Consider the following 14,977-nt stretch of genomic DNA (forward strand, 5'->3'; position numbering starts at 1 on the left):
ACTATAACTGTGTTGACTCAGTGAATGTGGCTGCCAAAACTTAACTATCTACTAAGCAACATGGTCCAAATCTGTTATTTTAATTTAATTCTGTCATTTAACTTGATTCTGTTTTATCTATTTAATTGTTTAAACCTAGCTTATTTTTTTTAGCTTCCTAATAAAAGTGTCATAATTATTTTAGATTCTTTAAAGTAGTGCTCATATGAGTTTTCCTTGCAACCATAGACTGTATGAGCTGCAACACATCTGACTCACATGAATGGGCAGCTCTGCACATTTCAATACCATAAACTGTACAAACGACAACTGTCTTTGTCCAAATAGATTACGTTTGAATCCGTAAATGGCTATTCGTGGCATAATGTAATAAAATGATCATGTTTTTAAAAGTACGACTTCTGGAAAAATTTATCAAATGTGGTTTTATTTTCAAACCGGAAGTTGTGCAGCCATTGTGACGCAGTAACTTCACAAGAGTCTGCTGCAGAGTAACGGTGGATAATGCCATACGGCACATCAATTGTCTGGGTTTTATTGACGTCTGTTGTAGTGCGACACTAGTCAGTGATGGTAATCAGGCCCTTGTTGAAGTTAGCGGCGTGACAGCCAGAAAAGCTAGCTGCCTAGAAATCCTAAATGGGTTTTCGAGTTAAAAGATGATTGCTTCACTCTCAAGAGGAAGTTTGCTTGATGAGGTTCTTCATGGGGGCTACAACGAGGTAACGTTTACCCACCGTTACTACTATTAATGAGAGCAAAGTTTGCCAAGCTATACATGACCAAGCGGAAGACAGGCACATTTAGCTGATTCTCAACAACTGTGAGAGGATAAAGAGGCGGTACGTTCGTGAGAAGCAACGATTTTAGTTTTTCCGGTAAAATTGACCTCGAACCATCTCGCATGTTAGTTTGTTCGACCAAAAAAAAAAAAAAAAAAAAAGTCAAACAAAAAAACACAGACGAGGCGCAACAATGAGACAACCCAGGCAGCCAGAACCTTAATGAATACTTGTTGGGACACCACGTTGCTCCAGGGTGACATAAGACAACATGCAGAACAAGTAGGGTAAAATGAAATGTCTTCTGTTGTGTTCAAAATGCTTGCTTCTTTGTGGCGTATCCCGGACAACGGTCTGTCACGTGACACACTGGTAAACCATGACTTATAGGCTACAAGTAAAAGTGATAAAGTGTTTTTTTCGTTTTGTTTTGTTTTTTTTTAACCTTGAAAAATAAATCAAATGACCTATCTGTATCAGGAAAAGTAATATTCTAAAGAGCTAACGTGAGAATAAGCTGACCCAGCCCCCTCTCATCTGTCCCAGTACAGTAAACAAAGGCTCTCATTTGTCTGACCTTAATGTGTGGCCCATCACTAAGCACAGTGTTGTATGTGTTTGTCTCCGGTCTCTGGTTTGTTGGATGTATACATCTGATTGATGATATGCAGCAGCAGCTGGCTGCGTATGTTACCTGGGTGAACTCTCAGCTGAAGAGGAAACCGGGCCTGAAGCCTATTACAGACCTCAGACATGATCTTCAGGATGGAGTTGTGCTCGTACAACTAATAGAGATAGTTGGTAAATACACACATGCACATTTCACTGTCAAAAGTGTAATATATAGGCAAGTAACTCTTGGACAAAAATTGTTAGAATGAAATAATTAACTAGTGAAAGCATTTTGTAGTTATCATCTAATAGTTATCCAACTGTTCTTATGCGATACATCTGTACTACTTTTCATTTTGTTCGTTTTGGCAGCTGGGGAGGTGCTTGAGAGAGTTTATGTGCCTCCGCAAAGCAAAGAGGAAAGCAGGAAGAATGTGGAGGAAGTCTTACAATTCATTTCCTCCAGACACATCTGCATGCCACACATATCTGCAAAAGGTAATACACAAACAGCTTCTGAGTCTCATGTTCTATTTCTCTTTATTCATCTGATCCTGATATCTTTTGGCTGCTGAACTTGAATACACGTCTTAATTGCAGCATTTAAACTACTGACTGGTGAAATAAGCAACATTTCTTCATGATGTTCAGGTTCCAATGCAATAGACACTCTGCAGGATGTACCAAAAAAAAAAGCTGGTACATGCTTTGCCAGTTTCACTCGGGCTCCACCCAACAACCCGCAAGACCCAAACAATCTGCATCTAAAACAGTCTTTTTTTAATTTAGTTGTCATGGTGCAGTTGACTTTTTATACCAGTAGGTTTCCTTCTTGTGCCAGTCAAACCGTCATGACAACTTACATTTGATCAAATTAAGATAATCCCCCTTTCCAAAGCAAGAAATGTTTGTTTAATTACTCAAAAATTGCTAAAACCATCTTTTTGGATTGGTCTTTTATCAAACAATTTATAATTGATACTTTTTGGTGGTCATTTAATCAGAGCACCTGCGCTGAATCAGGTGTCGTATATGAAGATATTATTGCTGACCGCCATGTGCTCCTTTTCTGTTTTCAGATATTGTTGATGGTAATCTGAAATCTGTAATGAGGATCATTCTGGCGTTGGCAGCTCATTTCAAACCTTCAGCTAGTCACAGGACTGCTTCTGGAAGTGGGAGGGGCTTGACGCGAGCCAATGCCAGCCACAACCCTCACTCCACTGTTGCACTAGCTCAAGGTGCTGCCGCTGCACTTGCAACAGCTCGACTGGATGCCTCCCTAGCTACACGTGCCACACGTATTCACAGGTACACCAGTTAGTAATGCTGTTGACTGTAACCACAATCATACACATGCAGATAAACCTTTGTAAATCTGTTTATAATCATGTAGCTGTCAAGTCATGTTTGCTTGATCACTCAAATTTTGTGCATCTGTAGTTTCATCTGAACCATGGCACTTTTTGATATGTTTCATCTCACTTGCTGTAGGCTCAGCTTTTAGCTTTTATTTCAAATTGTTTATTAATATATACAGTCTCACTACATTCTTCATATAGCAGGGGTCTAATTGACAAAAAAAAGCATTTTGATTGTTGACAAATTGCTAATGTTTTTTCAGTCAATTATTATCAATTGTATGCCACTTAAAACGTAAACAAAATATCTTTCTCCGTTTCATCATTGCTTAATGCACACTCACAAATTGCACAAATCATCCAAAAAGCTAAACTATCCATGTATGGTGTAGAGTCATTGCAGAATGTCACACAGATGTTTTAACAGTTGATAACATCATTAATGGAGCTGCAATATGGATGAAATGGTAATTCTGCTGATCAACTACACCTACGTTTATCCTAGCAATAGTAAGCGTTGCTCATGTGTTTAAGAGACTCTGACTCTTGGTTTAGCTTTCTTTTTAGTAGCAGTATAGCTGAATTTGTCTCCAGTCTTCTCGTGAATTCGGGTCTATTGGAGCAGCTGTTGCAACTGTGTATAATGCAAGATGACATAGTCTGAAAGTCTCTGCTGTCCTCTTTTGGCCAAACAAGTAATCAATTCTCATTGTCAGGGTAGCTGAAACAAGCACATTAACAAAATCATGTATTCATTTTCGCTTGTCAGTGAATTACCCATTCTTTGTGTTGTTATCTTTCAGCGGCTGGGGTTTGGATGGGGAAAAGAGTGTGTGTGTTCGTGCCTTGGTTGAGCAGTATGAAAGAGGAGCCACAGACGAGCAGGACAACCTTCAGCCTTGCAGGTAATCTGCACAAATCCAGGTTTATTATGATGTATAAGTCTGGGTTTGTGTGAGGATTACAGCGTTATCTCTCTCCTTTTCATGTCTTCATGTTAGACAGCATGCTTTTATGCATTAAACCAAAAGGAACAAACTAGACCAGGGCTGTCCAGCTCCACTCCTTGATGGCCACAATTCTGCAGGTTTTTGGTGTATCCCTGCTCAAACACACCTGACCCAAGTTAATGAGTCATTGTACTAAAATTCATAGAAATGGGTCATAACATTTCATGCTATGATCCATTTCATTTTAGTCAGGTGTGTTGAAGCAGGAATACATGGAAAGCCTGCATGACAGCTGCCCCTGAGGACCAATTTTGGACACCCCTGAATTAGACACTGACTCTGGATCGGACATTGTATGTTTATATAGCAGCTGTAGTTTTTCTTACAAGATTTAAACAAGGGAGGGTTTGAGGTTGGGAGATAAACAGCTGATCTGCATCTATGTACATAATAGACCCTAAAAGTTTAACTTCACTCCCAGCTCTGAACCTAACTTGCTTTAAAAAAAATAGCTTAGGTTAAAAAAAAAAAAAAAAAAAAAAAAAAAGCATATGTGGGCCAGCGGTACAAGGGGAGAGATGGGGGCAAAGGGGATTATATGTGAGACAATGGAGAGACAATAAGCTTTAAACAGACACAGGGGTGGTGTCTGCTGTTGGCTCCAGCCCCACTAATCCCTGAGGCTGGTGGTCTTTGAGCTGAGGCAATGAAAGTGCAAGAGAGGATGAACGCAGCCACTGTGTAGTAACACAGTCATAGTTGGAGGGGAAATGTTACAAGGTCGCCTCATAAGACGGAAACTACCATTGTTTAGTAAAAGTCTTAGTGGAATGAAACAGACGGTAACTCATTTCAAGTTTAAGGTCTTTAGTAGAAGACTAAGTAAGCATTTTGAACTATAGTAATGAATGTTTAGTGAAACCTTTACAAGCCCGACCAGTGGGATGCATCACAGTGTCATGTCTTGTATTAGTCGGCTTAACCAAATCTAAAATTTGAATCAGGTTACAGGCTTGAGGACAGTGGTTATGTTTTCTTTCTTGTTCTCCTGTACGTTCCACTTCACACACAAAATCACCCATTTTACACATCATTTGTTGCTTCTTTTCCACAAATTTGCCAGTCATCCAGCACTTGGTCAACACTTTGTATCAATAATACTGACAAGCTTAAATGGAAAATCATCATAAATCATCTTTAGAGTATTGCATGGTAAAACTAGGATAGACATTGTGAGATAATGGTCGTCTGTATTTTTTTATGGAAAGTATTTTACATCAGAATGTAGCGTGTATTAATATAGAGAGAAGACGGTGAACTTTGTAGCAAATTGTACGCTATTAAAAACTGCCTCCAGCCATTGTGAACTCTTTCTTTCTCCACCCTTTTTCCACACAGAAGACTACTTTCTGTGGTTTATTAGTGTGCGTTTGTACCATCTTGCCTGACAGAGCATATGACTGTGGTCTTAGCACTGCAAGCATTATCCTGCTGTGTGTTGATTCAAAGACATCTGAGAAAAACCACAAACGAACGATGGAGAAAAAGACATAATTTGCCTTATTCTTTTCCAGTCACATGGCTCATATAAAGTTCTGTTCCCTGGTGGGATATTTCCCAGCACCGTTGATTGTGTGTGTTTTTTAGTCACTTATTTCAAAAGATGCCTTTTTTTTTTTCTTAGTTTATTTTTAGTTTGTATTTACTTATAACAACCTGATGCTGCTTTTGCGTATCTCATTCAAGTGAGAGAAACTAAACGATGTCTGATGCATTGGTTGCCACGGTAACTGTTTGCCAGCTTGAAGGCGAAGGGCGGGCTTTGCGAGCACAAGCAAAATTGTAAAATGTCATGAGTTTGAGATTCTGGAGATACATAGACTGGAACGTAGGATTTGTGCAGGCCAAACCACCTGTAGTCCATAATGGGGGGCACGCAGATCAAATGGTAAGCTGAAATACAGTAAGGCTGCGAGGGTGTGTGTTTGATCTGAAGTTGTTTGATTTATACTTGTTTTGATATAACTGTTAAAATTTTGCAGAGTTTGCCAGGAGTTAGCTGAGACGTTTTGTTCAATAATGGACTATACTCGTGATACTTTTTTTTTTTTTTTTTTTTTTTTTTTTTTTTACTGTTTAGTTCTTTTCTTTCCTTTTTCAGTCCCTCCATTCAGTCACAATACAGAACTTCATTAAATGCATTTGAAATTCCAAAGAGTTTTCAGAAATATTTTAACATTTCCTTCAATGTTTTGTTACGTGTAAATGTTCTTATGTCACTATGCACTCTGCGTCACTGAAGGGGCTAGCTGGGCTTCTTTTGGGGATGGTTTCAAGGCAAAAAAGAAACAAAAAAATGACAGGAGCCAATACAACAGACCTCAAACTATGACTAAATGGTGTATTGTGTGTGTAAGTTAAACAGCACTATAGTTTACACGGTTCTCTTTATTAGAGCATAAAGGAGGCAGGACATGTTGCAAAAAAAGACTTGTGGAAATTTTAGTCTTGTTTGCAGGACTGAGCTGGGCTGGATGTGTATGCAGAAGTTAATACAATGTCAAAATTTCCTAACTACGATTTGCTCTGCTCCTCTCTGAGCTCCTTTTGGACATTACATCGACTTAGTTTAGGGAGCTGACCACTTAAACTCTTAAAGTCTGGTCCAGATGATTCAGTCGTATGCAACTCTGGGTTATAGCAAATAGTCTGAGCCGTTACCAAGCCTAAGATGGTGAAGACAGAAAAGTAAAATTGTCTTTTGATCATAATTAGTAAAGGTAAATCAGTTTGAGCTGATTTGACTATTGTTGTAGTTACTGGTTGTAGCAGCAGTTTAGTTTAGAGGACAATAAAAAGCTCAAGCAACAATGACTCACTTATAGTCATTCTGCCAGAAAACATCCACACTTGTCTGGTTTTGTTGTCTAATTTTCCCTTTTTAATTCAATGTCTTTTTATGTGAATCCATACCCATGCTGAATGTTTGCAATTCAGGTTTATTAAAAATGTTTTTCTCTTTTTTTATTAAGACTCTCACATCCATGTGCCAGTTCTTCTTTACAAATGAAAAATTTCTTTAAAAAAAGTGTCATTGCTGTCAAAGAATTATGTAGTAGCACACAGCGTGTTCACTCTGCATGTTTCTTGCGAATGTTTTGGACTATAAATAATGGTTTTGTCCAATTAATTAATTAATGTTTGGTCTGCCACAAGCCTCAGCATCGTCAGTCCAGTGTCATCCCCAAGAGCTCAGCTGAGCCACCACACAGACAGACCACAGCAGGACTGTCAGCAGCAGGAGAGCAGCGGTACGTTATGCTTCATTTGTCAATAAACATCAAGGCATTCTGGCTTGGGTTACACTATAATGTGTGTTTGCATCTGTTTATGTTTTGCAGAGTCATCTCACGTTGAAGCAGAGACGACTTGGGAGGATTCTCTAAGAGACGCTTTGGAGAAGGATGTCCAGGAGACGCGTGAAATGGTGTCTGCGTTACAGGTACAGGCATACTGGGGTTTGGTTCGGATTCTGAAGACCTCCCCTGTTGATGGTTTCTCTTTTTGATCTTCATCCTTTAAGGTGTAAACTTGTGAATTTTTTTTCTCTTTAGGTATTGGGAAGACAGTGTAATTCATTGCAACTATTAAAGGACCATTTCTGTTTATTTGATGCCACTGTTATTACAGCATTTATGGTGTACTGTTGAAAATTTCCTCCCTTAAAGGTGGAGTATGTAAGATTTTCAAAATAAAATAACTATAAAAAATAACTATAATCATAATTAGATAGTTTTTTAAACATGTAGGTTCCAGTCTGTCCATATTTGATGCGTTATTAAATTACACGTTAATTAATGACAAAGACCCTTCTTGAATGTTTTCTGACCAGTAAAAAAAAGTACTTTTTTTCCACCAGTAGGGTGAGTATAAGCCCATTTATTGCAAAGCGGCTCTGAGCTACAGCTCACAAGCGATTCCTGCCCTCATTGGAGCTGGCAAGGAGTGAGGGGTGAGTTTTGCTCATTACTGCCAACCTGTGGTCGTTTGTGGAGGTAGCAGTTTTGTGGTTGTCCTCACGACCTGGTGGTGGAAAGAATCGCCTTGAAATCTTACATACTCTGCCTTTAAGTTATACCCATTGTGATGCAGGGTTGTTTTACTACGTCACTCAAGTTAATGTCAGTCTTCGCTCGTCCAAATTGTTTTCACTAATAAGGGAAATTGAATTATTTGCGATATTTTCTTTTTGTCTGTTGCAACAAAAAGATCGAACAGTTGTAAATAAGAAAAATAAATAAGTTATTTGAGCAATCATGCAAATGTAGTATTTGTCAGTTTACTCCAGTTAAGACAAAAGTCATGCTGCTCAGACGAAACGATACCAGCAGGACAATCCACCTTTTAGACTGGAAAATGTTTGATTATAAACTTTTTAAAAATGATGCATGTTTTGAACTTTCAGGAATTTACCAACACATGTAGGCTTTTTCCACTCACTGTTTTTACATCTCATAAAAAAGCACTCTTACTTCCTGGCCTTTAACCCAAAGCAAGATGTTTTATTTGTTTAATGAACTTCTTTTTGACTGTTTTATTTATTTATTTATTTATTTGGTTTATTTTCTGGCTGTATTTTACTCTCAACCAGTCTTCTTTAAGTTCTGTATTTCACATTCGTCAGTAGTGTTTTTTTTGTTTTTTTTTAAGTGCTTTATAAATAAAGTGGTATTATATGGTGTTTAATACATTTAACCTCTACACTGTGATCATTATGATTATACAGAAATGTGTCTGCTCAAATTATTCTGGGTCAGGTTGTTATGTAATACTGGTGTTATGGTTGTCATAATGAAAGCATCTGTAGTCAGTCCTCCTCAACAGTTCTTATCTTCTTTCATTTGTTCGAAATAAATAAATAAAATAAACTAGCAGTTTTTGACATCCCATCTTAGAAATCTTCATTTTCAGCCTTCTGGCCAAAAATAACATCGTAAAATAGAAAGAAGTTTATGGAGCAACAATGCACTGCAAAGACCATCCAGCTCCAGCTACTTCAGGAAAGCAGGGTGGTGTCTGTGTTCCTCCATGACCGTATCTTGTTTCTTTAAAGGGGCCTGACTCGATGGGATGCTGAGACATTTCTTTAACATATTTCTAAGCTATTTAAATCCACTACACTGCACCATCCACACGCCTGCATGGTCTAATAATCACAGATTCTGCTTTTCTAAAACTGTCTACTCTTGAAGTGGTCACAGCAACTAAACTTTGTAAGTTCAGTGGAAATTATGCCCTGGTGTCACATTTTGCTCTGTGTTTTTGCAGGCACTGTTGCTGCAAGGTTCACTTCCCGAGGATGGACAGGATTTGTCTTTGGCTTTGGACCCAAGAGATGCTGAGCAGCAGCTGGTAGTTTTACGTTTTTCTCCACATTTCTCAGCCTTTGATTCCGTTTTCACTCTGTTTGCTGTGTGTTTCCATTCTCTGTTTGTTCACCGCAGATCACATTGCATTATCTTAACTTTGGGTGTGGGTGTGTGTGTGTGTGTGTGTGTGTGTGTGTGTGTGTGTCAGAAAATGACACGGGTATCGGTTTCCCTTTATTTTCACTCTATTGCTGCTCCCACACACCTCTTCTTACCCTCTTTCCAGGTTGTTATTCGCAGTCGCCTTGATCAGAGTATGGGGGAAGTCCGGGAGCTGAAGGTATGAACATTTGCTGTTTGTTTTTTTTTGTTTTTTTCCAGATTGTCTGCATCAGATTTTCTTCTTCTGCTGTTTTACTACTGAGAGTAAACGTTGGGAATGCACTCTGTGATTAATGGTTTATTTATTGTGTTTGCATCAGAGGGAACTGTTGCGCTGTAAGCAAGATCTAAGAAACTTGCAGGGAGTCAAGGTAAGACTGCTGCATTGTAGTTGGATACTTGAGAATTTGCCAGCTTAAATATCATCTTCCTGGTGGTTTGTCAATGTGCAGGACGCCCAGCAACAAAGGCTGTGTACTCAGGAAGCATCAATACTGCAGATGAAGCAGGAGCTTCTTCGAGCCAGCATGACGAAGGATGAACTCAACAACCAGAATGTACCAAATATGTTCAGCTCCTGTGGAAATGCAGTTGTTTTTCTGTTTAAGTGAATGCACCATTGTTAAAACAATGAACTGAAATTAATTTTTCTAACAGTTTTTATTTACAGTTTTTCTGTATTTGAAAGGTGTAATGCTATGTCCCTCGTTTTGTGACGACTTGTTGCAGGCGGAGCTGCAGTGGAAGCTAGAGGAATGCAACCAGCTGTGGGGTGAATGCAAGGTGACAAGTTCAGTTCAGTAGTCTGGTAACTTAGTTTAGTAAGTAAACTTTGCCGCATTGAGTCTGATCTGTTCTGTCTGGTTGGGTTCAGAAGGATGTTGGACAAAAGGACAAGCAACTTCAAATGTTAAAACATAAACTTGAGGATAGCCAAAAACTCCAGGTATGTCTCTGCTTTTCTGGATTAAAGATGTAAATTAATCTATAAAGAGATCACAATCCAGGCTGTGATAAATAAAAACTTATTCAAGATCTCAGTTTGTTTGTTTTTTTTTGCCTATGTTAAAATTGCTAGTGTGTGTTTTGACAAATGACTGTGGCTGCTCTGGCAGACTGAATTGCAAAGAGAACTGGAGCATAAAAATGGCGTGCTGCAGGATCTAATGAGGAAAAATCTGCAGCAGGTAACAGCTTTTATGGGCTTTCCATTTGAAGTTATTCTTGTTCGCATCAATCTGTCCTCAATTCAGATATACATTAGATGACTTTCAACTCCTTTTTTTCTTTTGGGTCTTTCTCAGATCCCCACCAGTCCAGAAAACAACGGATATTCTTACTCTGGAACTTCAGCTCCCTTCATGTCAGGGGTAATCACTGTTTCTATTGACGGAGGGGTGCTCAGTCAAAGGGTGTATTGCTGTTTCACCACATGAAACCCAAGAAACACCCCCACCATCCCCGTCTTTTATGCTTGTGACAATGACAATACTTGTAATCTAAGACTACACAAGGTTACAGCTAATGCTTAACAAAGTAAAACCTCAACTCCAAAACAAGCTGGGATGCAGAAAACTGTAAATAAAAACAAAATGCAATGATAAACTATATTTTTATGCACAGTTCTGCATAAAAACTTACACAATATTGAAAGTGAAATATTTTACTCTTTCATTGAAACATTAGTGTAACTGGAAGTGGATGGGAGCAACATGTTGATTGATTTAGCAACATGTCATTTACATTATTTGGTGTTTTTTTTTTTTTTTTTTTAAAAAGTGCACCTCAATCTGATAAAAACCATCTACATGTTCAGAAGAAGGGTTCTTCAATGTAAAATTGCAAAGACTAAATATTTTATTTATAGCACATAGTAGCATGTAGAGAGACTGGCTGTGTAAAAGTACAGCTGAAAATAGCCACTAAGTGCCAGTTATTTTGGGGTTTGAGGACAATACTAGGCTGAAAACAAACAGCGTTCTCTAATAAATCACTGTATAGGTGCAGGAGCATTTCATTAATCATTTTGTTTCAGGTCACTGCAACATGCAAACCCCAAAAGCGAAAGATTGTAGTTCTCGCGTGCAAATTCATATTTGAAGTTGATCAGAAAAGCATGTCTTTCTTCTCTAATGGACTGAGGCAAAGTTACAAATGAAATGAGACATTTGAAAAAAAAAAAAAATTCACAATGTTTTTATGAAATGGTAAAATGTCTGAAGTGTCTCCAAGTGCCAAATCAAGGTTGCCCTGCAGGTTTCTCAGGGATCTTGAGAACTTCCGTGTGCTGTTATATTCATTCATTCATTCATTTTCCGAACCGCTTATTCCAATTCAGGGTCACGGGGAAGCCGGAGCCTATCCCAGCTGGCTTTGGGCGACAGGCAGGGTACAGCCTGGACAGCTTGCCAGTCCATCGCAGGGCCACTCATGCTCACACTCACTCCTAGGGGCAATTTAGAGTGACCAATTAACCTATCATGCATGTCTTTGGATGGTGGGAGGAAGCCAGAGTATCCAGAGAGAACCCACGCATACATGGGGAGAACATGCAAACTCCACACAGAAAGGCCACTGACCAAACCAGCCAAGGATTGAACCAGTGACCTTGGTGCAGCCTTGTGCTGTTATATATTTTTTTAAAAAGTATTTATTTCTGATATTTGTGAATCATTACATTCTTATTTTGTTTTGCTTCGTTCTGCATTTTCTTGCTAATTTACAACAGTTTTGGAGTCTGTTGTATTTATGTCTTCAACGCAGTTTCTGTTTGTTTCCTCTGGCAGCAGGCCGAGGAGGTTCAGCTGCTCAGAGATTCACTGAGAAGTCTGAGGAACAACTTCAGAGACCACGACCCACAACAGCACACACTGGACACCCTGGAGCAGGGAATAGTATCGCTCATCGACAGACTGCATGTTCTGCACACACACAGGGTATGGCTATTTTACACATGTGCATCTTACTCTTAACTGCTGCAGCCTGTTTCTTGCTGTTTAAGTCTGAGCCAAACGTAAAACAACCGAAGTCTTTGTGGTATTTTACGGGACGACAGCCAAAGCTGTTTGGTGTCACATGAACTTGCTATTTACACTGCCGTGTTACTGAAATTAGTAATTAGGACTTTTGGGGAGATTTAAATGATAGCTCCTGACGTGGTGAGTGATCAGCTGATCATTTTAAAGTGTGCTCCACAAAGTGGATTTACTTTAACTTTTGTTGAGATATTTTTGGAAAAGTGTAATGATTTAAATAAATGAGTAGCTGTCAACATCTTTTTTTTTTTTTTTTTTTTAACGTATCCAGGGAAGGGGTAAATCTCCAAGACGCAAACACACAGACTTGGACTCCTGGGCTTCCACAAGTAAAGTTTCCAATATGTCCCAAAAATGCATTTATAAAGCCAGTGAATGTTTCAACTTTTTTAAATAGATATGCTTTTGTTGTTCCTTCCAGAAAACTGCCAGTCTAACAGTGGTTCCCCTTCCTCCACTAAAATCCTTTATTTCACTGGAAAATCCCCAACACCCTCCATGATCAATATACAGAAAAGGTGTGTGTGTGTGTGTGTGTGTGTGTGTGTGTGTGTGTGTGTGTGTGTGTGTGTGTGTGTGTGTGTGTGTGTGTGTGTGTGTGTGTGTGTGTGTGTGTGTGTGTGTGTGTGTTGGGCTCTTGTTCCTCAAACATAGATAATACATTCTGCAGTGTTCAGTGCTGAAGCTGATGTTCCCCAGACATTAATTTGGGGTACTAGATAAAACATAAGTGAACAAAATAAAGTTAAAAGACATAAAACAACAATATAAGCGATTTACTTGGTAAACATCTTACAGGCTGGGTGAGATAACTCTCAAGGATGTTAAGGCAGCTGTTGACCAAGAGGGAAACTTCAGATACCACTTCAAAGCTCTGGACCCAGAGTTTGGCACTGTGAAGGAGGAGGTAAGAGGAACTTGCAAAGAGAGGCAGAATGTACAGTAGATTACGTATTAATAATAGTGAAGGGTTGTTTTGGGGTAACAACTACTATACCTGATGTTCTAAGCAGCACCAGCTTGAAGCAATAACGCACTTTGCTCTGCACTTTGAAAAATGACACAGAACCACGAGTCCCTGTTCTGTGATGAAGTGGGTTCTAATGGTAATAAGGGAGTCACCTGAGTGTTCATATATCAAGATAAAGTCTATTTGTATGCAGGTATTCCTGGATGGAGCCGTGGTTCCAGGCTGGGAGGGAAAAATCGTGGCCTGGCTGGAAGGGGACCTTGGGGAGCAGAGGTAACAATGTGTTCAGCTTGTTTCTCTCCTTTCAGCTTCCTGACTCTGATAAGGTACTCAAATCATTATTTTTTTCTCCCAGGCCAGTGTAGTTTCAAGCTGTGGACACATCTTTTTCTCATTGCTCCTGACTACTTTCATCCCAGAGGCACATCGAACCTGTTCAGAACAAGGGTACCAGCTGACTGGACTTTGTAGCACGATACTATAAGAACAGAGAGATTTGGTACGAAACCAGACTAATCCTTCTCCATCTGGATGATCTGTATCTGATGCCTTTTAAGTCATATAACTCAGTGCCTTATTAAGCCGATGGTGTTCTTTGTGTTGCCAGGCTGTAGCTCAAGTAAACTGGACTTCAGTAGTCTGGGCCACTATTGTGAACTTGATCAAAAACCACAGTCGTATTGTTGTGGCGGTAGCTGAAGCAAACTGTTTGCACTGGAAAGTAGAAAAATATCATTTTTCAGTGTTTAGTGTTGCTCAGTGTGTATCAGCTATAGCTTCAGCGCATACACATCCAGATTACGTGTTACAGATGTTTTCCATTGTTATTTTGTCTGGTACATTTGTCTTTTGTGAAGTAAATGCACAGTGTTACTATTTCAAAATATGGAGGACAAAAGTCTAGTTTGAAAATGAAATTTTACTGTAGTAAAAGTGTTTGGACAAAATAATTGTTGAACATTTAAAGATTAAGCGCTGCACATTATCTCCAGTCTGACCTGATGTTGACAGAAACACTTATCAGATTCCGTGTACTTTTTATGGTTTTGTGTGTTTTTTTTAATGTTTTTGTTCAAATCCTGTATGAGGCAGTGGAGAGGGGCACAATAGTCATGTGGAGATGTGTCCGTATTTTTGTGACTGTTTATTGAAATGGAGAAACAGACAGACATCTGAATGGGACCTAAATCCAGATGTAGGTTTTAGCACACCAGCAAACATGTAAACATGCTTAAACTGAACTACTGTTGGTGAACTGAAGTGTTACTGGAGCTAATATGTAAATGTAGAAAGTTTAACAAATGGCACTCTTTTCTTTATTTCTTAACTATGAAATTATTTAGTACTTTTTCTTTTCACAATATATTCAATTATTTGCAAAAATTAGAAAGATATTTTTGCATTTATAAATCCTATTTTGAAAAGAGATTGAGAGCAAACACCTTAGCATCTGATTTAAAAGATTATGTGGAAGTTACTTTGCTTAGCTCTGAAAGAATTTTTTGTTCTTCAGTCATTAGCCATCCTGATATTTATGGTGTGTGTGTGTGTGTGTGTGTGTGCAGATGTGTAAACTGAAATTGGCTGCCACAAGACTTGTTTCATTTTTTTTCTGTTTTCCTACTTTAGATGAAAGTGCCTTCTTTAACAAGCCAATGTTAGTCTAGTTATGAAATTCTATGTTCTGTAAAATGTAGTTTGCAGGTGAGATGGATATTATGGATTTCTGTTTACTG

General features: G+C 38.8%; 1 protein-coding gene across 1 annotated transcript; it reads left to right on the forward strand.

Annotated features, from left to right (window-relative positions):
* Positions 1-584: 584 nt before the first annotated feature.
* LOC306761211 (dixin-like) lies at positions 585-13,905 on the forward strand. Its single transcript, XM_079247315.1, has 21 exons — positions 585-722; positions 1,454-1,583; positions 1,767-1,892; positions 2,474-2,705; positions 3,559-3,660; positions 6,922-7,016; positions 7,107-7,207; positions 9,034-9,117; positions 9,361-9,414; positions 9,557-9,607; positions 9,689-9,793; positions 9,966-10,019; positions 10,111-10,182; positions 10,352-10,423; positions 10,541-10,606; positions 12,023-12,172; positions 12,543-12,600; positions 12,693-12,789; positions 13,070-13,178; positions 13,435-13,514; positions 13,597-13,905. Exons 1-21 carry the CDS (start codon positions 660-662, stop codon positions 13,604-13,606), a joined length of 1,911 nt encoding a protein of 636 aa, XP_079103441.1. The 5' UTR covers positions 585-659; the 3' UTR covers positions 13,607-13,905.
* Positions 13,906-14,977: the final 1,072 nt, after the last annotated feature.

This window comes from Telmatherina bonti (assembly GCF_933228915.1).
Source record: "Telmatherina bonti genome assembly, chromosome: 10".
Lineage (NCBI taxonomy): Eukaryota > Metazoa > Chordata > Actinopteri > Atheriniformes > Telmatherinidae > Telmatherina > Telmatherina bonti.

Bases quoted from the DNA above. Each gene is read 5' to 3' on its own strand.
- LOC306761211 (XM_079247315.1), top strand. From the start codon at position 660: ATGATTGCTTCACTCTCAAGAGGAAGTTTGCTTGATGAGGTTCTTCAT. The intron at 723-1,453 runs GTAACGTTTACC...GATGATATGCAG, and splicing joins TTCATGGGGGCTACAACGAG to CAGCAGCTGGCTGCGTATGT. The intron at 10,020-10,110 runs GTGACAAGTTCA...GGTTGGGTTCAG, and splicing joins AGCTGTGGGGTGAATGCAAG to AAGGATGTTGGACAAAAGGA.